General features: G+C 44.7%; 5 protein-coding genes and 1 long non-coding RNA gene across 24 annotated transcripts; 2 read left to right on the forward strand and 4 right to left on the reverse strand.

Moving 5' to 3' along the window:
• Positions 1 to 624: 624 nt before the first annotated feature.
• On the reverse strand, positions 625 to 3,894 carry LOC6532680 (alpha-protein kinase 1). Its single transcript, XM_002093388.4, has 3 exons — positions 3,463 to 3,894; positions 3,226 to 3,393; positions 625 to 1,185 (listed from the first exon to the last, which is right to left on the reverse strand). The coding sequence occupies exons 1-3, from the start codon at positions 3,748 to 3,750 to the stop codon at positions 814 to 816; spliced, it is 828 nt and encodes a 275-aa protein (XP_002093424.1). The 5' UTR covers positions 3,751 to 3,894; the 3' UTR covers positions 625 to 813.
• A 1,653-nt stretch (positions 3,895 to 5,547) lies between these two features.
• On the reverse strand, positions 5,548 to 20,173 carry LOC6532681 (PDZ and LIM domain protein 4). Of its 17 annotated transcripts, none has more exons than XM_039373451.1 (9): positions 19,949 to 20,173; positions 17,491 to 17,639; positions 16,906 to 17,209; positions 9,576 to 9,776; positions 9,321 to 9,400; positions 8,674 to 8,745; positions 6,850 to 7,009; positions 6,222 to 6,260; positions 5,548 to 6,151 (listed from the first exon to the last, which is right to left on the reverse strand). In XM_039373451.1, exons 1-9 carry the CDS (start codon positions 20,156 to 20,158, stop codon positions 6,065 to 6,067), a joined length of 1,302 nt encoding a protein of 433 aa, XP_039229385.1. In that variant the 5' UTR covers positions 20,159 to 20,173; the 3' UTR covers positions 5,548 to 6,064. The 17 variants fall into 17 exon arrangements, with proteins under 17 accessions (XP_039229385.1, XP_002093425.2, XP_039229388.1 ...); XM_002093389.4 differs by lacking the exon at positions 19,949 to 20,173 and adding an exon at positions 18,067 to 18,344; XM_039373454.1 differs by lacking the exon at positions 9,576 to 9,776.
• Positions 9,948 to 13,026, forward strand: LOC6532682 (cell division control protein 6 homolog). Its single transcript, XM_002093390.3, has 2 exons — positions 9,948 to 12,123; positions 12,213 to 13,026. The coding sequence occupies exons 1-2, from the start codon at positions 10,422 to 10,424 to the stop codon at positions 12,629 to 12,631; spliced, it is 2,121 nt and encodes a 706-aa protein (XP_002093426.1). The 5' UTR covers positions 9,948 to 10,421; the 3' UTR covers positions 12,632 to 13,026.
• A 538-nt stretch (positions 20,174 to 20,711) lies between the features above and the next one.
• LOC6532684 (TBC1 domain family member 13) lies at positions 20,712 to 22,567 on the forward strand. 3 transcript variants are annotated; one of them, XM_015194044.2, is made up of 6 exons: positions 20,712 to 20,869; positions 20,937 to 21,016; positions 21,075 to 21,547; positions 21,623 to 21,628; positions 21,686 to 22,209; positions 22,262 to 22,567. In XM_015194044.2, the coding sequence occupies exons 1-6, from the start codon at positions 20,850 to 20,852 to the stop codon at positions 22,374 to 22,376; spliced, it is 1,218 nt and encodes a 405-aa protein (XP_015049530.1). In that variant the 5' UTR covers positions 20,712 to 20,849; the 3' UTR covers positions 22,377 to 22,567. The 3 variants fall into 3 exon arrangements, with proteins under 3 accessions (XP_015049530.1, XP_039229584.1, XP_002093428.1); XM_039373650.1 differs by having other exon boundaries at positions 21,626 to 21,628; XM_002093392.3 differs by lacking the exon at positions 21,623 to 21,628 and having other exon boundaries at positions 20,713 to 20,869.
• On the reverse strand, positions 21,423 to 21,679 carry LOC120321402. Its single transcript, XR_005561004.1, has 2 exons — positions 21,609 to 21,679; positions 21,423 to 21,532 (listed from the first exon to the last, which is right to left on the reverse strand). It is a non-coding gene; the product is annotated as an uncharacterized LOC120321402 (long non-coding RNA).
• LOC6532685 (cytosol aminopeptidase) lies at positions 22,511 to 24,654 on the reverse strand. The gene is made up of 3 exons (XM_002093393.4): positions 23,407 to 24,654; positions 22,889 to 23,353; positions 22,511 to 22,831 (listed from the first exon to the last, which is right to left on the reverse strand). Exons 1-3 carry the CDS (start codon positions 24,457 to 24,459, stop codon positions 22,691 to 22,693), a joined length of 1,659 nt encoding a protein of 552 aa, XP_002093429.1. The 5' UTR covers positions 24,460 to 24,654; the 3' UTR covers positions 22,511 to 22,690.
• Between the last annotated feature and the right edge of the window lie 157 nt (positions 24,655 to 24,811).

The following is a 24,811-nucleotide window of genomic DNA, read 5'->3' on the forward strand; positions in this document are numbered from 1 at the left end:
GAACCGGTTCGTAATCGCCGGCCGTCGTCTTCTTGGGCGATAAGGTCATCATCATCAAAGCCGGGGATATTCGGCTGCTCAAAGTTCTCACACGCTCGTCTAATTTATGCAAGGACATTGCAGAAGGACACTGCGATGCGACTGCGATGCGATTGCGATTGCTGTTGGTGTTGCTATTCCTATTGCTTTTGCGGCGTGAGTTCCCAAAGGACAACCGGTCTGACCGGTCCAGCCGGGTCCGAATCGAAAGCCGTGTCTTCGGTGACCACGATCCACTGTGAGAACTTCCATTAGATGGCCTTTGTCAGCGACTGCCCGAACGGGTTGTCCTTAGATCTGCCTTGGGTGTCACTGGGTTCTTGGTGCTCGTCCTTTATGAACTTTGCCAATTGCTCGGGGGTTAGGACATTGATTTATACGCAAATAAAATTGTGTTTACCTTTGGGTTGGCAGACATTGGTGTGACCTCAATTTGGACAGTCTAAGATGATCTTAAGACACATGGGTTTTCAAAAACTGAGAAGAAGTTTTAGTGAAAGTGGGGTGAGCAAGGGAAATTTATATTACTTCTTCTTTGGTTTGATTTTAGCACCTCGCCGCAAATAAAATGATCCATCACGCACATTTCAAGTTTTTCGAAACTTTTAATTTAATATTCTAAACAAGAAAGTCGAACCTAAATGAATGTCATAAAATAGAATAATGTTATAATCTCGTGCCAATCGAGTCTCGGCATATTTACAAACTACATGGACTTGCGGAACTTTCAAGAGTGTTTCGACAAGAGTCTTCGATCTGCTCCAATCGAATCCCCTACTGGTACTGGTGGTACTGTGGCTGCTGCTGCTGCTGTTGGTGCTGTTGGTGCTGTTGGTGCTGATACTGCTGCTTGCTGGGTCCGGAGCTGTACTCCTGCTGGGCCTTGTGGCCACCAGCGCGGAGCAACTGCGTCGGCGGCGGGGGTGTGGGTATCTTCACCACGATGTCGGTGGGCTCGCGGATGACCTCGGCCTTGAAGCCCTCCTTGGGATCGGCCGTGTACTTGACGGTGCGGATGAAGCCATCGGAGTCCACCACCGAGTAGCTGCCCTTGATCACCGAACCATCGCGGATCTCCTTGCGGTTCTGGTAGTTGGTGAACTCGTCGTCCTTCACATCGAAGCCAAACTGGTACGAGGAGTTTTGCTAAAACACATCGGTCAGAGATTAGTTACTTCATCGGGATTTAGTTGAAACTGTAACTGAATATGATAGATACGCAATCTAAGTGCAAATCAAATCAAATGTCAGCACATGTATACTATTACTCTCCTGTAAGGCTATTCATTTCTATTACTTTCCATGTTGCATTAAAGTTTTGAATTAAATGTAATAAAAAAATTGAGATCATATAAATATTTAAGTGGGCTTTTACTGATAGATTAAAGATATGGGTATGGGTGCCAAGTAATTGACCATTGAAAACTGATTAAATTGTGCAATAAACCCCGTACCGATTCCCATTCATTTTCTCAAAGAAATTAAATCCGAGTGGACACTTTGTGGGTGTGTGGGGTTCGATTGGGACTTCAAATGCGTACTGCAACGTGGTGCTGACCCACTTTAGAGGCTGGCCCAAAAAACGTGTCCAGACGCTGGTTACGTCACCATCAACGCCACAAGGCGCAAGCGCGTAGGCTGTGCAACTCGGAGCTCCAAATCGCAGATCACGCACAAGTGAAAGTAATTTGGAGCCGCTTGCATATATTTTAATAGTTCAATCGCACGGATTCAAAGTGCCGGTCCGTTGCAGCGATCCGATGACTGCGAACTATGTTTATGCAACCAGGCGATGGAAGTACCACCACCACCCATAATACCTCGAGGCATTTGATAATTTATGCACAAGGTTGTTGCGATTTCCCCGCAGTTTCTGGTGAGGATCCAATGGCAGCAAGGCCTTCGGCTGGCCAAGACAATCGGATCTAAGATTGTTGGCAACTGGGTTAAGGTAACAAGAAGATCGTGGCTCAAAGGCGTGGCCACAAATCACTAATCACAAATCGATTCCTCGTTCTCTATTTTAAGTAGCCTTAAAGGCCTGAGGTGGCCCAAAAAACAAAGAGCTTGAATGCCCACAGAACTGCTGGCCAAAAATTGGAAAGGCAAAGCCAGTTTGCAAGCCGGTTCTAATGCGTGCCATGTCCACTGGAGCTCATTGTTGTGGGAATTGGGCTCCGAATTGCAGATCTTTTGGGCACGGAGTGGCGACTGGGGGGATTGAGGTAAATGGGTCGCATTTGAAAGTGATTGTCTGGCGGAGACAGTGAGCTGTAAAGTGCAATTACTTAATATAATATATCTTTGCACCAAGCAAGTAGTATTCATGTATACCATTTCCTTGTGTCTATTTATCTTTTTTCTATTTAATGTTAGGCTTGTGAAATAGCCACTTGTATATCATGTAACCGTTTCCTTGACAAAAACCCATCAAACTTTGTTGGGGCCATCAATTTTTAAGTGGGAAAAAGGATGACACGCCAACTGAGCACCTCAATCCCATCTCGTTAACTGGCCGCCACATTAAGCCTGATGGATTATGGTCACTTTGGTAACGGATATTCGCCAGCTTCCGCATGCAAAGGCCATAAACAATCGCCGGTGGCTAAGTGGCCAAACGGACCGGACCAGGAGCGAACCCGGGCCAATGAACATGCACAATGCGATGCACACACATATGGCCATGGCCAAATCCACACTCTTGCCACACAGAGTGTGGTTAATGAACCCCAAGTCAGAGTCACTCCCCCGATCCCCCGATACTTCCACCAATGCCATTGCATGCTTCAATTGTAATTATGTTGCTGTTGTTTCTGTTGCAGTTGCTATTGAAGTTGCTGTTGCTATTGGAGTTGCTGTTGCAGTTGCTGCTGCAGTTGCTGTTGCTGCAGTGAAGCGAAAAGGAAAGTGCGCGAAAGTCCCACTCGAACTCTAGCTGGGTGCACCGCAAAAAGAGGATCGATTCCACTTTAATATAATGTGTCAAAATGGCTGTGTTCAATTAATTGAACTTGTTTCTCTAGGCATTATTCATTAGGAGGTAGCATTGATTTAAACAGGTTTCTGTGTTCCATAAGTATCTGCTAAACCATTTCTTTCACCTATTTGTTTCAATACTACTTGTGCATATCCCCATTATTTGTATGAAAATAAGTTTTAAATGTTTGCTGTGCACTGTCTACTTACGTCATCGTATTCCTCCTCCTCGTTTGGCTGCTGCAGCGACAACTTGTGCTGTCCTTTGCCGAGGACCGAAGTGGACGGAGCCTGGTACGAGGACTGCTGAATCCTGCGGGGTGGCTGAGGAGCGGCCTGGGCAGGTGGACGGTAGGCGGCCTGCTGTGGCTGATATTGCTGCGAAACGTTTGCAGATCCAACCATATAGAGATCGCATTATGGCTTATATGTGGTAAGCAAACCCACCTGATAATCCCGGACAGATGGAGCCACATAGCCCTGCTGCTGCTGTGCCCGAATCTGCTCCGCCACCGTATCCTTGATCCTGATCTGCTGGCCAGAGTTGACGTACTGCTGCGTCTGCTCCGAGTTCTGCTCGAAAATGGGCGTGCCATCGTGGGGCTGAGCCTGCTGTTGCTGCTGCTGCTGCAGCTGCTGGTAGTACTGCCTCAAGTAGGCGGGATCCACGCCCTGCTGTCCGCTGACCACCACACCACAGATCGCCAAGGTGGCCGTCACCAAAAGGAGTTGCATGTTGCTACGGTCTACGTTTGCTCGGTACTAGATCACACTTGGACGATGGGACGACGCGGGCACTGGTATTCAAATTCGAAATCAAATATGAACTCTAACTGAAACCTCGATGGAGCCACAATTGTATCTGCGCTGGCTGCGAATCCAAATTGCACTTTTATATCGGCAAACGACAAACGACGAGCGGCAAACAAAACGTCGGCTCTCTCACGCTCATTTTGGCCATAATGCGACCGACGCTGGCTCTCTTGGCTGATTTACAACAGCTGTTTTTTTGGGTGGCCAAAAGCCCCCAGCTCGCTTCTCACTTCCGTTCGAATCACAGTTCCTCTACCCTCGACCTGGGCCATTGTTAAAGGTTTTTTTTTTGTTTTTCCCTACTCTTTTTTGTAACCCTACGTGATCTCGGCCAACAGCTGTTAACTTGGCCAAAAAAAAAACAGCATTGGAAAACTTTCCCGAATTTGTCATTTGCAACTGCAACACACATTTTGGAAGGCATGCGGTGCCCACGGGTAAATGTAAATTACATTTGCGGTTGACTCCTCCGACATGCAAGTCTATATAAAATATGTATATCTACCTTCGATGCAATTCTATTGATGGCTTGCCATTAGATAATCATGCCCAATTAATCGCTTGGCACTCGGAGAAGAAGAGGTCAATGCGATCGGAGGAGGGCCACACCCGAGTCAAAAATCGAACCCAACAAGTGCATTGTTGCTGACCCAAATTCGACTCTAAACGTTTTGCCATGTAGCCATCTATCTATCTGTGAAAAGCTATCTGTATATCTGTATCTGAATCAGACGTTGCGTTTGCGTTGCGGTTGAATGGGTTCAAGCAAACTTCGATCTACGATGTCGCCGATTGCCAAATCTCCTCATTTTCTGCACTCCCAAGCCCTTTGCATATATGTATGTACTCGCATGTACGATCTTTGGCGATCATGTGATTGGCATCGTGTCATTAAGCCCCATAAGTCCTCCTACAACATTTGATACGTGATTACAATTGCCACACAGAGCACTCTTTTTTGAGTGAGTGGTTCATGATACGCCCTGAATTTGCATCGATTCGCATTCGCATTTGGATTCGCATTGGACAAGGTCGCGTTTTTGGAGGAATCGAAATCATTTGAAAAATGGGGCTGACCGTTTAATGGGATCGCGCTGACATTGTAACAGCTTAAAAATAAAAGTACACAATTGAAAGAAAAACCAACCACATTTGTGGCTTACTTAGCCGTGAAGTGAAAGTACATTATGTGTTGCAGACAATTGTTATGCACATTACACACGTACATACACTCTCGAGTGACTTATTTCCATTCAAATTAAAGTCAAATTTATGGGTACGCTCATTTCTCGGCTCATGTGTGCATATAGTTTCAATATAAATACGTTTAATTGCCGGAATGATTGATGGAATAAGTGCAGATCTGCAGCGTCATGTTATGCAAAGATTTTTGGCTACTTCTTTTTGGTTTTTGGTTTTCAGTTTGGGTTGAACTGGGCTTGGCCCTACTTAATGTTTCACAGAAGGGAGACTGACAGACAAAAAAGAGCTCGTCATATTCAAATCATTGTTGGCATGTTGAAATGTTCAATTCAAAATATATATCGCACTTCAGACACAAACATCAGGTGCAGGCATTTGTAAATTACTAAATAAGTGAGCTATCGCAGAGCTTTTCCACATATGCAGTATAATTGCATCACACTTGAAATATAAAAATCAGGTTCATAATGAATGGGAAATTATGCCTTTCTAGATTGAAATCACACAGTTCACGCGTATCTTTCATCCAATCAAAGTGACTTTTATTAATAAAACATTCTTAATACCTATTACATTCCATGACTAGAATCACTCGGTATTAACACACCTGACGGCTGTTAACTTAGAATCAGCATAACATAAACATAACTATAAATCAAAGATTACTTTCTTTTTTTATTTAATTAATTTATATACGTTTTCTATTGCATATGGAGACAGTAATTAGGTTGAGGCGAAGTTAAGTGGTGTTTAAATTGTAGACACTCGTATATCGTAAATGTATTTCGATGCCAATTGATTACCAATCCATTATATCATCAAGCTTGTTAGTGGTTCACAATTTCTTGTCGTTCTTCATACAATTTATTGAGTAAGTTAAACAGAATTTCATAAAAATCCGCTAAATATGTTAGGAGATAAACAACTGTCGGTGCCCCAACTGCAGCAGATGTTGCTGATGTTGCCGATGTTGCACTGATATGTTGCACTGATGTTGATGTTGCTGCTGTCGCTGGTGTTGCAGCTGCACTTTCTAGTACTCGGTGGCACCAATAACGCTGTACATGAGACGATTGAAGGAGCCGCTCTGGCGTATGTTCTCATCGTGGGTGTTTACCACCTGTACACCAATAATATACATAATTAGCTTAACATTCAGTTAACAGCGACTATAAGTGTGAGCTACTTACATTGTACGGCGGCCGGGATACTGGCGCTGATACTGGTTTCTGTAATAGCATTTGGATGGAGTGAACAGATAAGATACAGCTTATTAACTCTGGCTAAGTCCAGCAATATCGGTTACAAACTTTTCAATGCAATTGTCATGAGCAACTGTTATGAGCTTCGGTTAGATGTTATTTCCATGTTAGAGTGCCAAAAAGATGTGTGTGCTTATTGTGATTTGGAAAATATACACAGAGATGGGGTTAATGGATGTGTATTAGTGTAGTTCGATGCCAGCAGATGGTGATCGACCAAAAATCAGGTTAGTAACACTACTTCGGCCCCATTAGTTGTCGTTACAGCGCGTTTACATGCCGCCAGACAAGGACACACAGACACTGTTGACTAACATTCGGTTGGTTCAACTGTACACGTTACATTGACACGGATAGAGAGACAGCGAGCGAGATAGGAACAGAGAGAGATAGATAGACAGATAGACTTTGTACAGGATGAGCTTGAGGATCGAGCGATATTGTCGGATGCCTGCACATAAAGTTTTGTTTTGTTTTGACTGATTGTTCGACTGATTGTTCGATCGAGTTGATTGAGAGATTTGCTTGAGTTTCGAACGGTTGCGCACGATCTTACCTTTCCTGGAACCAATCTATTGGGCTGATAGACCTTAGTCTGCACAGGAATGGTCACTTCCTGTGGCGAGGATTGGCCATAGTTGCTGTAGCCGCCCTCTTCTTGAATGGCTCTGTAGGTGTCGCTGTTCCTGGGATCGTACTGGACAGTTTTCTTATAGCTGCTCGTTGGCAGTGGTCAGTGATTTGGATTCCGGATTCGGTTTCGGATTCGGATTAAGATTCAGTAATTCGGGGATTTGCATTGAGATCGTTGAAAGCGCCGTTGGATTTTTGTTTGGTGTTACGCAAGTTTTCAAAAGATTTATTTTTTTAATTCGTTTTATTGTTGTTTGTTAATCGAGATTTATAAAGAATATGTTGGTTTTTGATTTTTTTTTTTTTTTTTACATCGGTTGAGTAGCGTGAGACAGAGTAGTGAGAGAATAGAAAGAGAAAACAGGATGTGCACAAAATACGTTAGAATTATTTTGTTTTTGTTGTAGTTGTAGTTTGTTGTTGCTGTTGCTGTTGTTGGTGGGCAATAGGTGTGCTTCGTTGTCTTGGAACTGCACACTCCTCAAACGGATTGCGATTAATAGGTAACTCATTAACAAATTCCTTACGAGCTAGTTATTATTATTATTAAGTGTAATCGAACAGAACTGCATAACAGATGCGAGATTATATTGAGATTATTCGAGATATGTCATCGGATGATTCGAAGCCTTGAGATCGGGCGGGATTAGGATGGTTAATATGGATGGGTTGCATTGGGCGATGGTTAGTGTGATGGCGATGGGAATGGGGATCATGAATAGGAACTTTCAGTGCTGTCTTTCAAACAGTTCGTAAATATAATTCAGCAAACGTCTTTTAGTTTCGGATTAGTCTTGTTGGGGGGCTTGGGTCGAAAAGGCGGAGAGGGGAGGGACTTTCAGCGGGGGTATTGGGAAAGGGTATTTGGCTCATAGTCTAGTAGAAGTGGGTTCAGTTTTTTGGCTACTATTTCATTGATCATTTGTTTTGTTGATAGAGTATTTGCAGTTGATGCTGGCGTTGTTGACGTTGTTGCTCTGCAAGTTGTTCTTTTTGCTTTTGTTGCTCCAGAATAATACGTTTTTGTTCCAGGAAAGATAGATCGATGAAAATTCTAACATTAATCGTGCAGCTAAGTTCTAAGCTTATCAGAATCTAAGAGCTAGATTGGTAGAGTGAAGGGTTTCGCTTATTTGTTGTTAATCTATTGAAACAGCACCTGATCAACCCGTTTAATACCCTTTCCGATGCACCTACGCCACTTTTGCCACACCTTACACTTATGTCTTTACAACCAAAACTGAAAAGCCTCAAGACAAACAACGTACGCTGGGGTTTTCGGTGGAAATAGTTTTCAGAAATACACGTATTTACACAGTAAGGATTTCCTTATCACAGACTCGGGTCATTGGAGCTTTTCTTTGCAATAGGAAGTTTTTGGGAAATATATATAGGAAACACACAACAGAGCACATGCATTTGGGGTTTTGGACTCGTGTCGTGTTGTTTCTGTTGTTCTGACATACATAGATATTGTATCTGGTTCTTGGAAATTACACAGTAAAGTTGTTTAGGTTGCGGGAGACAACAATAATCGAGGGTTAAGCTGTACAGACAGGCAGGGGAAACACGGGAAACTTGGCAAACATTCCTCATATTCAATTCAATTTGTCTCAAGGCAAGTTCAGGTACAATTGCAAGTTCTTGCTCATGTGCTTTCCATATCAAAGTGAAAGTGAAAGTGATAGGATTCAATCAATTCAAAGAACGAAATCAGGCTGTGCTCAAGATATGAATTTACTTTTACCCGTTAAGTTTTGTTGGCAAAGGACGATGCAAAGGACTGTCCTTCAAGCGATTGCTTTCGCTTGTGGCGAAGCTACAACAATATACATAGAATATATATAGGATATATAGAGAGTGGTATATATATATTTAAAACAGAGATCCGGCAATAGGCAGTAAAATAGTAGAGTAGTACGTACAACATCTATGGACTGGTTTTCGTGTTTTTTCTATTTGTGTGTTTGAATTGTGTGTGTTTCTCATTTCGTGTGTGCATCGGTTTAGTAAATTTCGTTTCGTTTCGTTTCGACTTTGATTTTGTGGCTTTTGGGTTAGTGGATTATGGCCGCAACTTAACCAGGAACCAATTTATCGGGTTATGTGGACCTTAGGCTACTCGTAACCGTGTTCGTGACTCGTTTTATTAGTTTCAAGCTACTTGGCGCATTTCGAGTGGCTCTCTCTCTCTCTGGCAAAAAGAAAAGCTGCATCAAAAATTTCGAAGAGTTCTACGCAGGTTTATTCATAAATAGCAAAATCCAAAGAAAATGTAGCGTAATTCAATTTGACAAGCTTTTTCCAAAGTTCAAATATTAGTGTTTTTTTTTTTCGTTGTATTGAGCTAAGCATAAGAGTTTCCAAGTGGTACATTTCTGGGTGACAACTTACGGAACTGTGGATCTGATGGTGTCCTCGATGTTGTTGTTGGAGTACAGGCCGATGGGCGAGTTGAATTGCTTGTGGAAGACCTGAAATCGGGAAATATTATTGTATACATTTTCATTTGAATTTTGAAAAAGCGTTAGAACAAACACCACAGGTCACGAATTCAAAATGATATTGAAAATGTCAATTTTACATGTAGAAAACTGTATTTTTTGTAATTTAACATTATGTGAGTGTGGCTTTAAGTAGTTCACTTACGCGGCCAGTGTCGGCTTCCGAACCGACAACCTTGTGCAGCATGGTGTCGGCCACACGCTGCTTCATGATACTGTCATGGTAGTCGTGTCCTGGGTGGGCGCGCACAGCCGGGTTGGGGTAGTGCCTCAAGTAGGACTCTGTCGTGGGCGCATCCTTCTTCACTTTGGCGCCGGGCAGGACCAGCGGAGTTGTACGGTAGGGCTGGAAAGCGGATCGGTGAAAATTAACGACTTTGTTTACGCCGAAATGGGGCACACATGTGGCAGACCAGCCGTTGCCGCAAATGATAATATAAATAAATCAGACAAAGATTACCAAAGTTTCTAGAAATCACCAGATCTTTGCCCACTGTGCTAGGTATTTCTACGGTGTTTGTGTGTGTGCATAATTTTTCGCTATATCTAAATTCCATTTTATGTGCGCCCGTTTATATACTTTAAAAATATCCCACAACCAGGGGAAATATTTTTAGGCACTTACGTAAGCGTGTTCAGCGTCCAGCGATTTGTGTTTTCTATCTGCCGCGAAGCATTTTATTTTTACCAGGCAGTCTACGCGCGCGTATGTAAGTAATTCAATATAGGCGAACTGCTGTTCAAAATGTTGTAACTAAGCGCGGCTAATCGATAGGCGATAAGCGATCATCGATCGACGATAGGCAGCTCTGGGCCAGGGCTGCCAGATGGTCAGACCAGGCTTGATCAGCTGTTGCTCGTTGTGAATGGCAAACACAATTTGCGCGCTTTTTTAACTGTGACTGCCAGCGAAGAATTTCAACGCACGCTGTGGCTTAATTAACTAGTATTTAATAGTAACTAACTGCTGAGCAATAAACCACACTAAAGCATGGCTGCTGTACGCCGCTCCACGCGTCTGAGTAGCATCAGCAAGTCAGCCGCCGCCTCTCCGCTGCCGCAGTCGACGCAGACGCCGCGTCGCTCGGAAGTTTGGAAACGCAGGCAGCCGAAAAAAGTGCTTGCCGATAGCGACGAGGAGGAGGAGGTGGAGGTGGTTACGGCGATCTATGACCTGACCAGCACCGTTTCAGAGAACAACGAGAACCGCAACGTGCTCAACAAAATGGACAAGATACCCAGGCGCAGGAACTCGCAGGTGCAGGTGGCTCAAGTGGAGCACCCAAAGACGCCACGCAGCACAAAGAAAACAGCCCAATCAGCTGGCAGTTCGCGGGCCAAACGAATGCAGGAGAACCGCGAGGCCACCGCTAGATTCTTGGAAAGCGAACAGGATCTCGAAGAGGTGGACCCGCTTCATGGATCGCCGCCCAAGCAGAGGAAGCTGCAGCCACTGCCACAACACCTGATCAGTCCTTCGCGGCTGTTGGACAGGCTCAGCATCGACGAGCGCCAGGAGGAAGAGGAGGTGGAGGCACCGATACACAAGACTGACAAGGCTGAGCAGCAGCAGAAACATGTGGCCAAGGACCAGCCAAAGCCACGACCAAAACAGCTGGAGGACCCATTAGCACTAAAGCAGCTGGAGAAACCGGCAACTAAACAGCAGGAGAAACTTCCATCAAAGCAGCAGGAGAAACTTCCATCAAAGCAGCAGGAGAAGCCTGCAACAAAGCAGCAGGAGAAACCTGCAACTAAGCAGCAGGAGAAGCCTGCAACAAAGCAGCAGAATAAAACCCAAATCAAAGAGCAAAACCAATCCGAAACCAATGAGGAAACCCTCCAGAATAGCCAGCCCTCTCCCTCCCGCAACAAATACCAAAACGCCAGACGAGTGCTCAACAGCGCCGAGACGCAAAACCTGCCAGGACGTGAGTCGCAGCTTCAAGAGCTCCGTGAATTCTTCAGCAGTCACCTGGAAAGTCAGACATCCGGCAGCCTCTATGTCTCCGGGCAGCCAGGAACAGGAAAGACCGCCTGCCTATCGCTGCTGCTAAGAGATCCCGACTTCTCCAAGCGTCTGCAACGTGTGTACATCAACTGCACCAGCATAGCCAGTGTGGGAGCAGTATACAAGAAGCTATGCACCGAACTGCAGCTCAAAGTCAGCGGTCGCACAGAAAGAGATCACTTGGAGGCCATACAGCGTCACCTGAAGACGGCCAAGCGAATGCTCTTGCTTGTGCTGGACGAGATCGATCAGCTGTGCACCAGCAGGCAGGAGGTGTTGTACACAATCTTCGAGTGGCCAGCTCTTCCCAGCTCTAGGATACTGCTCGTGGGCATTGCCAATAGTTTGGATCTCACAGATCGTGCGCTAATGCGCCTGAATGCCAGGTGCGAACTAAAGCCCAGACTGATGCACTTTCCGCCCTACTCCAAGCAGCAGATCGTGGAGATATTCAAGTCGCGTCTCGCTGAGGCGGAGGTGCTGGACGTCTTTCCACCCGTCACCCTGCAGCTGCTGGCCGCCAAGGTGAGTGCGATCAGCGGAGATGTGCGTAGGGCCCTGGACATTGGACGACGGGTAGTCGAGATAGCCGAGCAGCAGAAGCGCGATGGCGAAAAGGAGTTCAATATGAAGGCCCTGCAGCTGGAGGGCAAGGATGCGGAGGAGGCCAGGGAAAAGCAAGGTAAGCCATTGTACCTTAGTATTAATCAATCTGGAGACTAAATGTTTGTGTAGAATATATTATAAGAGATCATATTTGGATTATTTCAGACACTCTGAAGCCCGTTCAGGTCACCCAAGTGGCAGCAGTGCTGAACAAGGTCTACGGAGCCTCACAGAATCTGGAGGAGGACATCGAGGCATCCTTCCCGCTGCAGCAGAAGCTGATGCTGTGCACCCTGGTGCTGATGCTGCGCAACGAGCGCAACAAGGACATCAGCATGGGTCGCCTGCACGAGGTCTACAGAAGAGTGTGTGCCAAACGCAACATCCTGGCCCTGGACCAAGCGGAGTTCACTGGCACTGTGGACCTGGTCGAGACGCGTGGCATTCTGCGGATCATGCGCAAGAAGGAGCCGCGCCTGCACAAGGTTCTGCTGCAGTGGGACGAGGAGGAGGTGCATGCGGCCCTCAGCGACAAACAGCTGATCGCCTCGATCCTCAGCGACACTGGCTGCCTAAGCAAGTGACAAGATCTGGACGATTACCTCTAGGAAATTGGTGTGCTCGACCAACTGCTGGGTTAATTGCGCATTTTTCTCATTTTCATTCACCTTGGGAACGAACGTATATGTATAAGAATACTTTTTTGACGCTAATTTTAAAATTCGTGGCTGGCGCAAGCAGTGAAATATTTTGAAATATCATTTGACGGTCACTTTCGACATTTTCTGCTATTTTCTGACTATTAATTCAATCGAATCTTCAAGACTTTGTGTGTGTGTCATAAATTTAAGTAAATGTTGCGCCCATAATCTATTTCTAATCCGATCCGTTGACCAATAAGTTATAGAGAATCCCCTTCCTGTTAGCCCTAAGCAAATAATAATAAACTGAATAGTCCCGCAATACACAAAACGCAAAAGTGAAAACACTTTCCACTTTCGCTGCGCCACAAGTTGAAATCATGGGTCGTGCCAAAAGTTGTGAAAACCATAGGGAAAGTCTGCCATTGTTTTCTCAGGCATTTTCCGAATGTACGAGTCAAATTAACACCAGTGTTTCTGAGTTTGTGTGGGCCCGTTTGGCCATCTCGACATGAAATTAATTTCTTCTATAATCATTTTGTTTATTTATTTGCTGGCTTATTGTTGCTCCTCCTGCGCTCTCTGCTCTAAAAATATCCCCATTTGAGTGGTATGAATTACATTGAGCACAGCACAGCACAGCCAGAGCGCAATGAAGAATATGTTTCTGAAACTCTGATTTTCTTTCGACGCGTATTGACGAAAGGCGAACAAATGTTTGAATAATAAGCTATATGCAGAGATATATATATGCATGAATATATCTATAGGTGTAGCTATATGGCGTTCTATATTCCTATTGCCCAAATGTATATATATACATGTATTTCTGAGGGAACAGTAAAACGAGAACGAAAAACCTCGAAAAACACACAGGTCTGTTGGCGCTGACGTTTGAATTTGAACTTGAATTCCAAGATCAAATGCTTGACGGCAAAGGTGAAATGTTTCATCTGGACTTTGGCTTGTACTTAGATATTATTTATGTTTATATGTAAGTTATGTTATAGGTAAGGGTTCAAAGCAGTCTCCTTTATAACTAGCTAGCTATAGTTGTTGCCTCTATAAAACCAACAACTAAATCTTTGTTTCTGATTAAATATATCCAAACACACATTTTAAGTTCTTTAGGCTTTTGTTTAAATTTCTTTTAGTTGAGTTAATGGTTCACTGGCTCGCTTACTTGGTATTGAATGCACTCATTGAGGTCTGGCTGCTCCTTGTAGTAGACTGGGGATCCGTTTTTGAACTGAACGTACTCCATTTTTGTAATGTGTGTGTGTGTTTTGGTTTGAATTTAAACTCCTTCAATTCGAACAAAATAGAAACGAAAGATATTATAGCCAGGTACAATTACGTAATGCAAAATCACGCAGTTTTTTTTTTTTTCTTTAATTTTGTTATATTTTTTTTAATTTGTAATTTATGATTGGTAACTTGCTTCTTCGTCACGTTTAAATCAACGCTGCAGCTGGTGAGATCTGAGATCTATTCACTAGGATTCACTACAAAAAGGATGCTCGAGCTCGAGTCTGATTGTTGTTTATTTTTCAATATTCCGAACGCAACTGATTCGAAAATTTTCAAATGCTGGCGAATTATTGCTATTCCGACTGCGCGGAATTCCAATTTGTCTATATAGCCGGTAGCTCGGTATTGGTTGGAGAGTGTATGTTTGTCTGTCTGTCTGTCTGTTAGTGTTTGTATCTGTATCTGTGTGAGCCAGAAATATAGAAAACTGAGTGCTGACGGTCAGAGGCCGTTCGACCCACGCACCCACACCAACGCACTCGAAAATCCTATGTATTCGAGAGAGAGAGGGAGCTGATTTTTCTTAAATATACAAAATATGTTTTTGTGCAAATCGCCTGTTCACCGAGCGTAAACTCGGCCAACAACCATACGCCATCATATAAACTTGGACTTGGTGTGATCTATATTTTCATTTTGTTTTTCTCCTCGGCTCCTCGCCCACGCGCCACCTCAAACACCCCCACTTCCTCCTCCTCCACCTCCTCCTCCCCCTCGGCGGATGTTGTTGTTTGTCCTGCCGCCTCAGTCGAAAATTATTCACATATAACACATCGCCTATATGTTTTAATTGCTGCTTTTGTGGAACCATTTCACATAGCACTTTTTTCCCATTCCGAAAATTAGGCACAAATATTTATCGCACTCGAGGTTATTGTTGCCCCCATGCAGCAACATAAATGTGCATATATAGTAGATATATTTCGCCAATCTGCAGCTAATTTATTGATTTGCTCAGTTTGCTTTTGGCCAAATTGCACTGCCACTGAGCATTACCAATTCGCAAATTTGTCAACCAATTCTGACAGCTCCAAAGATACCGATCTCGTCTATCTATATTGGATATTGGCATTGGCATGCCGAGTTTTCTTGGCTGTCATAAGCAATTGGCATTGGAACAGGGCATTGGGCATATCATTTGATGTTGATGGGGCGGACAGATCCGAAAACACACACACACGAGCAGGTGTAATTAGCCTTGAAAGGCGGTTGGATAAGTTTCAAGTTCGATGGAGGATCCAAGGAACGCATAACTTACACGCCATTATGTGCTGTGTTTCTTCCCACTGCGAAGGTTGCAGTTCGTCTGTCTATGTGATGCACATGGAGAAAAAGTTATGCCGTACAAAAAGAAAACAAAAGTTCTTCTAAATTTTTTATCGATTTAGTTTTGTTGAAGATAGTTGTTAAAGATGTGTTCAACAACAATGTCAGTTTTTTAGATACCCACTTACTCGCAATTTTAAACATTTTCAAACAATTCTCACTTCATTTTCAGTGTACCTATTTAATTTTTTCTTGGTGTACCCCCGCTTGTTTAAAACAAAACGATCAATAAACAATCCCACTGATGGTTTCTTGTGCCTCCAACAAAGAGAAATTCAGAACACAAATAGAACGCATTCAAGGCACATATTAACCATAAATTAGTTGAGCCAAAGTGCAATAACCCCTCGCAATTTGATGCCGAGAATAGACCAACTCTCAGCCACGGGGAGGTCACCTGTTCTGGAACTTTTCCCCCAAAAAGACACCTATCTCATCACACCTTCGCATGACAAATGGTCAAACATCAAAATCATATAGGTAGACACCTTGATTTTATTTCGGTGCCGCACTCACACCAAACACACACCAAATGGCGACCTTGGCAAGTGTCTTGATTCATTAGCGGCGTCATCTGAGGGGGGTAATGGGGCATATGGAGGGGGAAGGGGGTGTTCTCAGTGGCCTTGCCACGGGGCATCACAAGTTTGGACGGACATTGGATCAAAATCCCCGCTCTGCGCCTCTCACTCACCTGCCCCGAAATAGTTTAGAAAATAGACGCTTGTTTATTTGCGTCTTTGCCTCTTGGCATTTTCCGTTTGCAGTTTTTGGGGGGGTGGGAGGTTTAGTTTTCTGTAGGAGATAGTGACTTGTTTTTCTTTGATTCCCAGCCAATTTCCACCTGCGCACTGCGTCACCGAGCCTTTCCTGTTCAGCGCCCCGCATCCTCGATCCCAGGTCTATATATAGCGGATGTAAGCGATGGAACCTTGACCACCAACATTGTTATGTGCTGATGTCATCGTTTGCGTATATATTCAAAGTATATTCAAATTACAAAAAATATCTGTTTTCTACATTTTTGAAATGCGCTTTACATGTACATTTTCCATATCTACACACACGGACGATGAGAATGAACAACAAAACACGGTTGTCTGCACATTTGGCATTTTGTTAAACAATTTACGTAGATGTTTTGGTCTGACATCGCAAAATTATTTTACCACATTTAATTTACACACATTTTCCGAGTTTATCCCCGAAAAGTATGCAACGCTGAACTGAAGTATTATTTGAAAAATATTTAATATTTTGGCGACGTTTTAAAATATTTATAGGTTATAAGAATTTCACTTGCTTAAAACGCAATCTTAAATATTATTATTATTGAAAAATAATTTCAAATGTATATATTTAATTATTAGTTGCAAAAAGCTGCATCCAAACCTTTAGAAATGGATAAATCCTTTGATGACATTTTCATAATTTCAGTGCGCGCAGCATACCTTCCGGCATAAATGCATTTGTCTTTTATTTAATTTAAAATTTAGACTTGCACACACAAAGGAATAATCGATCAATCAACTTTTATAAAGAGCTGTATCCCCTACAGTATTAATCCTATTCCAACTCACCTGATTCACAATGGCGGCCTGCTCCTCATCGACATCCTGCTGATGATCCCTGGTTGGCTTGGGTGAGAACACAGCCGAAGGCACCTCGTAGCCACCGGATGAGTTCAGCTGGGGAAACACGGTCTGCGGCAAGGTGTCCACTGGCAACTGGAGCGCCCTTTCAAAGTGGCTGGGTCCCGGCAAAAAGGGCGACGGACCACGGTGGGGCAAAAGATCCGGAGTGAGCGGTGGCACAGTGGAGTTGCTACGCGATCCAGGTCCTGCCTCCTGAGTGCCACCCTGCGTGTAGGCGATTTTGTTGTCCCTGGAATTGGAAATTATTAGTATTTGCCATGCCACAAAACATAAAGAAGAAGTGAAGTCAGTTTCGAACGTTTTCTAATCTCATCGAAGTTTTAAGTTTAGTTTCCTTTATATCAATACTATATATCTTTTCTAGAACTAACTAAATTAGTGGTTTTCCTTTTTTATTATAAGCGAACTTTCTTTAAAGTGTGTATAAATAAGTATTTTATGAAATAGATAGCAACGTAGGGAACTGATCTTTGGTATCCCCTTTAACTACATGCGGATTTCCTGGCTCACCTGTGCACCACCAGGCGGATCTCGTTGCCAGCGCCGCGGAACAGCTGCTGTGCATCCGCATGACTCAGGTCGCGTGCATCGTACTCGCCGATCTTCGAGATGATATCGCCACGGAGCAGTTCCCCGTGCGCTGGGCTGCCCACTTGCACCTGCAACGGGCGGATTGAAAGGAGATTAGGAAGGTCATTTCACAAACACACACCGTAGGTCTTGCAGCCTTGACACAGATTTATGGGTGCCTAAATAGATGCAGACAGAATTATGATCGCCACATTGTGTGTGTTTACAACGCGGCTCAGGGCAGGTGGGGGGGAAAAGGGGGGCAGGAAAAGTGGAAAAGTGGGAAATTTCTTCGACTATTCGGTTGCGCCTCAATTAGTTTTACTGGCGTCGCATTTTGGCAACGCTGCTGCGTTTATTGTTGCTGTGCCCGTTTCGCTATTTTGATTTGTTGTTGTTTATTCGGGCGCTGAGAACAAAGCGGCACAAAGGCCAATTGCATTGCCTCAATTTTGATGAATGGACCACAAGCGACCACAAGGCGACAGTCTCTCTGGTTATATAACGCCCATTTACCCTGGTGATGATTAGCGGCGTGTCCAGATCGTTGCCGCCCACCAAACGGATGCCCCAGGGCGTGGCCTGTCCATCGCGCAGCAGCACCACCGCGAACTCATGCAGCTTGGGGCTCATCCTGCTGTTGGAGATGCTGGCAGTTGGTAATCCTGGTCCTGGTCAGAGGCTCATCCAAGCGATTATTCCGAAAATATCAATATATTTTATTGTTTTTTTATGGCCTGCGAGGCGCAGGCGGCGCGAGATTGCAATCCGTTAAGCGTTTTGTTCGATCGCAAAGCTGCTCAAGTACTAATTTTAAAATACAATTCGTATTCCTTTTTGCAGCAACAGCAGCGGCAGCAGAGTACACTGCGCCACAAATCGTTTTCTTACATACATATATGTATGTACCTACATATACAACTTATATCCGCCGGCAAAGGCGACTACATGGTGAGAAACATGAATTCGATTGGCGAATCCTAATCGTTAAATGGGGTTTCCGCTAAGAGCACTCTGAATTTCTCAGAGAGGATGTCGTGGGTTCGAAAAAAAAACAGCGGGAGCATTTACCCCTACTTACCTCTGCAAAATTCATAATTAACAGCGAACAACTAGGCGTATACTTGATACGTGGTTGCATATCATATTACGCATACGCAGTGTTAATGAGCATGAGTGCCTGGCATGTATGCTATGTTTTTGAACCTATAATATTTCCAACAAGCATTTGAACATATTCTATATCCCCCAATCCCATAGAGCATCCAAAAGTCACTAAAAACCCAAACCTCCTTCCCTCATTGTGCCCATTGTTTAATTTGACGTGTGCCCTGCATTGCTGGCATTCTGCATTTCGTTGACCACATTTCAGGGCAGCACTTGATCCAGTTGCACGCCGACCCTGAAGAAATGAATGCCACATATCATCATCTAGGCGAATGCTTTGATGAGCTGATGCCCGATGCAAAGCATAAAAATCAAGTTTCTAGGCATCTGTTTTTCCTCGACAATTTCAGCTATTTTATTGGTGTGTTTTTCCCCCAGTTTTGTTTGCCGAACGATGAGGCAACCAAAAGAGAGAGTGTAATTAATTTATTTATTTACTGAGGCGGTACTAGCTGAACTGAACTAGCAAAAACAAATTCGCCACTCTTGCTTAATTTAAACAAGCTAATCATATCAGATTTTTAATGCATTAGTCAATGGAAAAGTCTACTGGCAACGTGACGTATACGCAATGTGAACGGGTCAACGGTTGAAGGACGTTGAATTGTATTAAACATTTCGTCTGCCTCTCGAATTTGGCAACAATTTTACTGTTTACAGCGGAAAATCTTTTCCTGCCTTTCGGCTTTCCGCTGAATGTGTAAATATATATGCACAAGATATGGCTTGCCATTTCATTTTTCATTTTATACATTCAGATTTCGGCACTTTTTGGCTGCTTCTTGAAAAGTTTCTACTATTTGCGGCTTGAATTGTTTTCATTTCATTTTCAATTGGAATTTGTGTAACGTTTTTAGGGTGACTTTAGCTCTAGATCAGCCTTGAGCGCATCGTAAATCATTTGAAAATCTTTAAGCAACGTATGGCGAATGGTATAAAAGTCGTGGCAATGGAAATATAGATCCATCCATCTTTTTTGGCCCATTTTACTTGACCGAAAAGTGCAGCAGTGGCCAATTAATTAGATTTGGCTTGACAAATTTACGAGCCGCCAGGGGCAAAATGTTATTGAACTGATTTCTGAATCGGTCTGCTGTGAATTGGGGCCACATTATACATTGGAATACGTACAAGAACACCAACAAGAAGCGCGCGATGATTGACAAGCCGGCGATTTTGAAGGGGAATGGGGTTTTTCACTTTTCTCGGGCACTCGGTTAGTCGGACTCACCCCCACATTTTGTTCATCGGCAAAATGGACGCGCTTCTTCAGGCCGCTGCTGCTGCGCCGTCTGCAGGGTGATAGCAGCGGTACAAGCGGCACAAGCGGAGGATTTGAGGGCGGTTGTGGGCGGTAGGACGAGGGCAGCTCGTAACCGGGCACCTTCCAGAAAGCCGGTCGACTGAATGACGCGGACGCCGATGATCTGCTGGTCGTCATTGCTGGCCAGCGACTAGAGTAAACAAAAGAAATGCTCCGCACATTCAGAAATATGCGCTAAATTCTACGTTTCGAACGCGTCTGCTCGCGACTGCGTGTGTGTGTGCACTACTAGGCAATTGAAAAATCAAATAAAAGCATAGGAAAAACGCGAGCAAATGAGCGCAAATAAATATTAATCATTCAAAAGCCTTAGAAAAAATGAGAGCTGGAGAATTAATTGATGAATGAATGAATGATTGATGTTTTAATCAGCTTAGTTTGATAGAGCGAAGCAACAAATTAACTTATTTTGAAACATCTAATAATATTGATTTAATCATTTACACTTAAAATTCAAGTAATAGGGCCTTTCGTCATTGCAAAGCATTCAGCTTGAAACTCGAACATAATCTGGAATTATTATCATTTTTCTTTGCTGCTTTTTACGTTTCAATTATTTTTTAAAAATTTCCCTAGCCAATTAACGTTGCCAGATTAAGAGTTTTAAATTTTACCGCCCAATCCAGCAAATATCGATAATTACACTAAGCATTCGATAAGAGTTCGCACTGTCTGGCAACTCCCTCCGTTTTGTTGTGTTTTTATCTGCAGGTTTCACCCAGCATTAAACGGAGATAAAGCTTTAATTAAGTTTACAAAGGGGTACTGCAAGGACCCAGCATAGCCCCGCTCAAACAAGACCCAAAAAATGTCTATTTTCAAGGCGCGGTATGTTGTCCTTCTAAGCTAATTCAAACCGTCCCATAAACAAAGACTTTCTCCAACCAAATTGCAGAGTCAAGGAATTTGAGGACATTTTGACGGGGCCACAGGACTTTATTGACCTGAAACAACTCAGGAAACTGGCATTTAATGGTAAATAGCAATTGGTGCTTTTGAAACGGACAAATTTTGAAGTCTGAACAATCCACAGGTGTGCCCGACGTGCAGAGTTTTCGAGCACTCAGCTGGAAGCTGCTCCTTGGCTACTTGGGGCCCAGGCGCAGTAGTTGGACCACGACCTTGGCCCAAAAGCGAGCGCTGTACAAACAGTTCATCGAGGAGCTGGTTTTGCCACCAGGCCACGAAAGCAATGGCGGTGGCGTAGACGGAGGAGATGGGGACAAAGTCGATTCGGGGGGCGTTGGCCTGCAAGATCATCCGCTGAGCGAGGGACCCGAAAGCGCGTGGAACACGTTCTTCAATGACAACGAGTTCCTACTGCAAATCGACAAGGACGTGCGGCGCTTGTGTCCAGACATATCCTTTTTTCAGCAGCCCACCGATTATCCCTGCGAGATTGTGGTTCACAGCAAAGGAGAGCATGGACGTAGACTCCACGAACGCGTAGTTCCCGCCGTTCTTAGCTCGGCGAATGTGGAACGAAAAGGCCTGGGCATGACAAAGGTGAGTTACAGATGGGATTTGTGCTAGACAATAAGCTCAGAATGTGTTGTTTTATGCATACCTTATGGACTTCAGCAGCAAGTAAGTAAGAACATCACAAGTTGCCCCAAACCTAATGAATCTTGGTCCTCTTTTTAGATAAATTTGATTACAAAACGCTCCGTTGAAAACTATGCCGCCATGGAGGAGGGGCAAGAAGCTCACTGGGAAGTTGTGCAACGCATTTTGTTCATCTATGCCAAACTGAATCCCGGCCAGGGATATGTCCAGGGCATGAACGAAATCGTGGGACCCATTTACTATGTTATGGCCTCCGATCCTGATCTTTCATATCGCGCCCACGCGGAGGCTGATTGCTTCTTCTGTTTTACCGCCCTGATGAGCGAGATAAGAGACTTTTTCATTAAAACATTAGACGACGCGGAGGGCGGCATCAAGTTCATGATGGCCAGGCTATCAAATATGCTGAAATCAAAAGACCCAAGCATTTACGAGCTGCTTAGGAGCCAAGAGCTGCATCCGCAGTACTATAGCTTTAGGTGGCTCACACTGCTCCTCTCGCAGGAGTTTCCACTGCCGGATGTACTGCGCATTTGGGATTCCGTTTTTGCGGACGAACAGCGTTTTGATTTTCTGATCAAAATATGCTGTTCTATGATACTGTAAGCAAACATCACCTTAGTAGACAGCTAAGACTTATTTTGATTTTTACAGAATCCAAAGGGACGCAATTTTGGAAAACGACTTTGCCTCGAATGTGAAACTCCTGCAAAACTATCCGCCAATTGATATTAATGTTGTGATTGCTCATGCCGGTTCATTGGCGTAGCAGCCAATCCTTGTGCCCAAATGCTTGCAAAGCCCCCTTAGTTTATCAACTGAAAGAACCAAGCAATCAACTATATTTTAGTTAGCAGCTATCTTCGAAACGCACCCTTACAGGAAATCCAATAAGTACACGCATTCACTTTTTTACATGACTTATAATTTGTATGTCATTAATAAACGAAATAATTTTAACATTTTGTGGTCCCAATTAGATAAACGTCAGAACGTTAAAGAAGTCATAGGTTGGTCAGTCGTTAAAAGAATACCGATGAACGTGTGGCATCGTCTGATAAAACTAAAACACCGTTCGCAGGATCACTTGTTAAGTTTTGGAGCTGTGTCCTTGCAAATGGACTGTGCAATAAACTCGATGAGTGTCCTTGTAGGTCGTCCGGCCATGCCCTGACGCAGATACTCGAACTCATCGCCACGTGTGATCATCACGTTGGTGGCGTCCTGAAAGGAATAGTTGCATCAAATCAAAGTGTTACAATTAATAAAATCACAACTTACAATATGCATCCATTGACCACAAGGCACGAATTCACGCAGGAAAGCGGCGGCTTTGCAAGGACGACCACCACGGCCAATGCCGTAGTTCTGCACATCACTGCGTCCTCCGGCACGCACCGCCTTGCTGTAGTAGTTCCACAAGGGGAAGCGCCACACGCGGTCTCCAGTGTGCATACTGGCGTGCTTAATCTGCTGCCACAGGATCTCCGAGTTGGTGAACACCCCACAGGCCGCCTCATCCAACGCCTGGCGCATATATCCCGAGCAGGTGCCAATGTCAATGATGCACTTCGGACAGAAGTTCTGCCCGTAGAGCAGGGCATCCGCCAGCACTAGAACATCTTCGTGGTCGGTGCACTGCACCTCAATGGTCTTGCCATTCATGGATTTCACCATGTCTCCGGGCCGGAAGGAATTGCACCCAATAACATTCTCGCACAGCGGGATTAGTCCACGAATGTTGACCTAAGAGCGAGACGGTTATCCTGGGAATTAAATGCAGCGGTCTAATAACTTACCGGTAACCTCAGACCAGCGACCGCACGACAAGTGGCCACCACTACGGCCGCTCCAGTCATATCTCCGCGCATGTGGAAAAGTTCCTGCTTCTCCTTTAGGCACAAGCCACCCGCATCGTAAGTCACTCCCTGCCCAACCAGGACAATGGGACGCTCCTCGGCACAGGTTCCGTAGTAGCTAAGTTCCAGAAAGATGGGTGGCTCGCAGGAGGCCTTGCCCACCGCCAGGAAGGCGTGCATCGACTGGCTCTCGGCCCAGCCCTCGACTTTGACCTCCACGTTGACACCGGACTTGCAGAGCACCTCGACGACATTCTGGGCAAAGGCAGTGGGGGTCAAAAGGTTGGAGGGCATCTCCTGCAGCTGGCGGGTCAGGTTCTGCGCGGCAGCCTTTTGGAGGCCAATGCGCCATCCTTCTATGTCGCAGATCTCGTCCTTGGTGGCATACAGATCGATGGAGGGCACTGAAATCCGCCGCTTCGGATCCCGTAGCTCCTGGTAGATCCAGATGCCCAGAGCTGCTCCCTCCGCTGCAGATTCGGCGTGTCCACAGTTCTCCACCTCGATGCGGTCGGTATCCAGTTCAGCGAGTATACGGCAGGCATCTGCTACCGAGCGTCGGATGGCCTCCTTTTGCTCGTCGAGCACTTCGTATGGATTGTAGCCCAGGCACTCTTTGCCCAAACCGATAACCGCCACCGCCGAGTAGTAGGGCACACGCTCCGGCTCCACGGCGAATAGGACGCGGGTCTCTCCCCTTTTGGGCATGGGTCCGGACATTCGCAGCACTTCCAGCAAGCGGCCGTGCGTCTTCTGCACATTGTACTTCCAGCCGGTCGGCGTCAGGATGCCGGCGTCATTCTTGTCCTCCTCGTCGGCATAGACTCCTACAACCAGGCCACGCGACGGAGGATCCGCGCAGATCTCCATCTGCTGCAGCTGCAGCATCTGGTTGATCGCCTGCGAGGCGTACCTACGATGACGGATCACCTCCGGCCGCCGAATGGCGAGACTACACGCCCGGGTTATGGCATTGCGAGAAAACCGAAACATTTTGCTTGAAAACTTAACTTGAAACTTTGAGGAATGCTAAAGGATATTACTACAGGGATCGAAAACTACGTTGCTCTTCGATTTTCTGTGCCGCTTCAAAATTATTCATGAAATTTTTTCACCCAGATTAGCTCTAAAAGTGTGTACGTGTTCAACCTCGAAACAAATAAAAATAAGACTGAGCTCAGTCCTATGTTTCAGTTCGCACGTAGCACTGACAGAAATATCGCTAAGGTTGCTAGATCTTTACGATTTTAATTTAAAATCTTTGCCTGCTCAGTGCGATGCTTTAACTGAAAAGGTTCTTCGAATGAAATTCCACGGTCATCAGTGAATTTGCCACATCTGCCTA

Source organism: Drosophila yakuba, chromosome 3L (assembly GCF_016746365.2).
Source record: "Drosophila yakuba strain Tai18E2 chromosome 3L, Prin_Dyak_Tai18E2_2.1, whole genome shotgun sequence".
In the NCBI taxonomy this organism is placed as follows: domain Eukaryota; kingdom Metazoa; phylum Arthropoda; class Insecta; order Diptera; family Drosophilidae; genus Drosophila; species Drosophila yakuba.

Bases quoted from the DNA above. Each gene is read 5' to 3' on its own strand.
- LOC6532680 (XM_002093388.4), bottom strand. From the start codon at position 3,750: ATGCAACTCCTTTTGGTGACGGCCACCTTGGCGATCTGTGGTGTGGTG. The intron at 3,394-3,462 runs GTGGGTTTGCTT...AACGTTTCGCAG, and splicing joins CATCTGTCCGGGATTATCAG to CAATATCAGCCACAGCAGGC. The intron at 1,186-3,225 runs GTAAGTAGACAG...GATGTGTTTTAG, and splicing joins AGGAGGAGGAATACGATGAC to CAAAACTCCTCGTACCAGTT.
- LOC6532682 (XM_002093390.3), top strand. From the start codon at position 10,422: ATGGCTGCTGTACGCCGCTCCACGCGTCTGAGTAGCATCAGCAAGTCA. The intron at 12,124-12,212 runs GTAAGCCATTGT...GGATTATTTCAG, and splicing joins GGAGGCCAGGGAAAAGCAAG to ACACTCTGAAGCCCGTTCAG.
- LOC6532681 (XM_039373451.1), bottom strand. From the start codon at position 20,158: ATGACGACCAGCAGATCATCGGCGTCCGCGTCATTCAGTCGACCGGCT. The intron at 17,210-17,490 runs GTGAGCCAGGAA...TTCCAATTCCAG, and splicing joins ATCCGCCTGGTGGTGCACAG to GGACAACAAAATCGCCTACA. The intron at 6,152-6,221 runs GTAAGTAGCTCA...ATTGGTGTACAG, and splicing joins TATCCCGGCCGCCGTACAAT to GTGGTAAACACCCACGATGA.
- LOC6532684 (XM_015194044.2), top strand. From the start codon at position 20,850: ATGTCTATTTTCAAGGCGCG. The intron at 20,870-20,936 runs GTATGTTGTCCT...ACCAAATTGCAG, and splicing joins ATGTCTATTTTCAAGGCGCG to AGTCAAGGAATTTGAGGACA. The intron at 22,210-22,261 runs GTAAGCAAACAT...TGATTTTTACAG, and splicing joins ATATGCTGTTCTATGATACT to AATCCAAAGGGACGCAATTT.
- LOC6532685 (XM_002093393.4), bottom strand. From the start codon at position 24,459: ATGTTTCGGTTTTCTCGCAATGCCATAACCCGGGCGTGTAGTCTCGCC. The intron at 23,354-23,406 runs GTAAGTTATTAG...TCTCGCTCTTAG, and splicing joins TCGCTGGTCTGAGGTTACCG to GTCAACATTCGTGGACTAAT. The intron at 22,832-22,888 runs GTAAGTTGTGAT...TATTCCTTTCAG, and splicing joins GTGGTCAATGGATGCATATT to GACGCCACCAACGTGATGAT.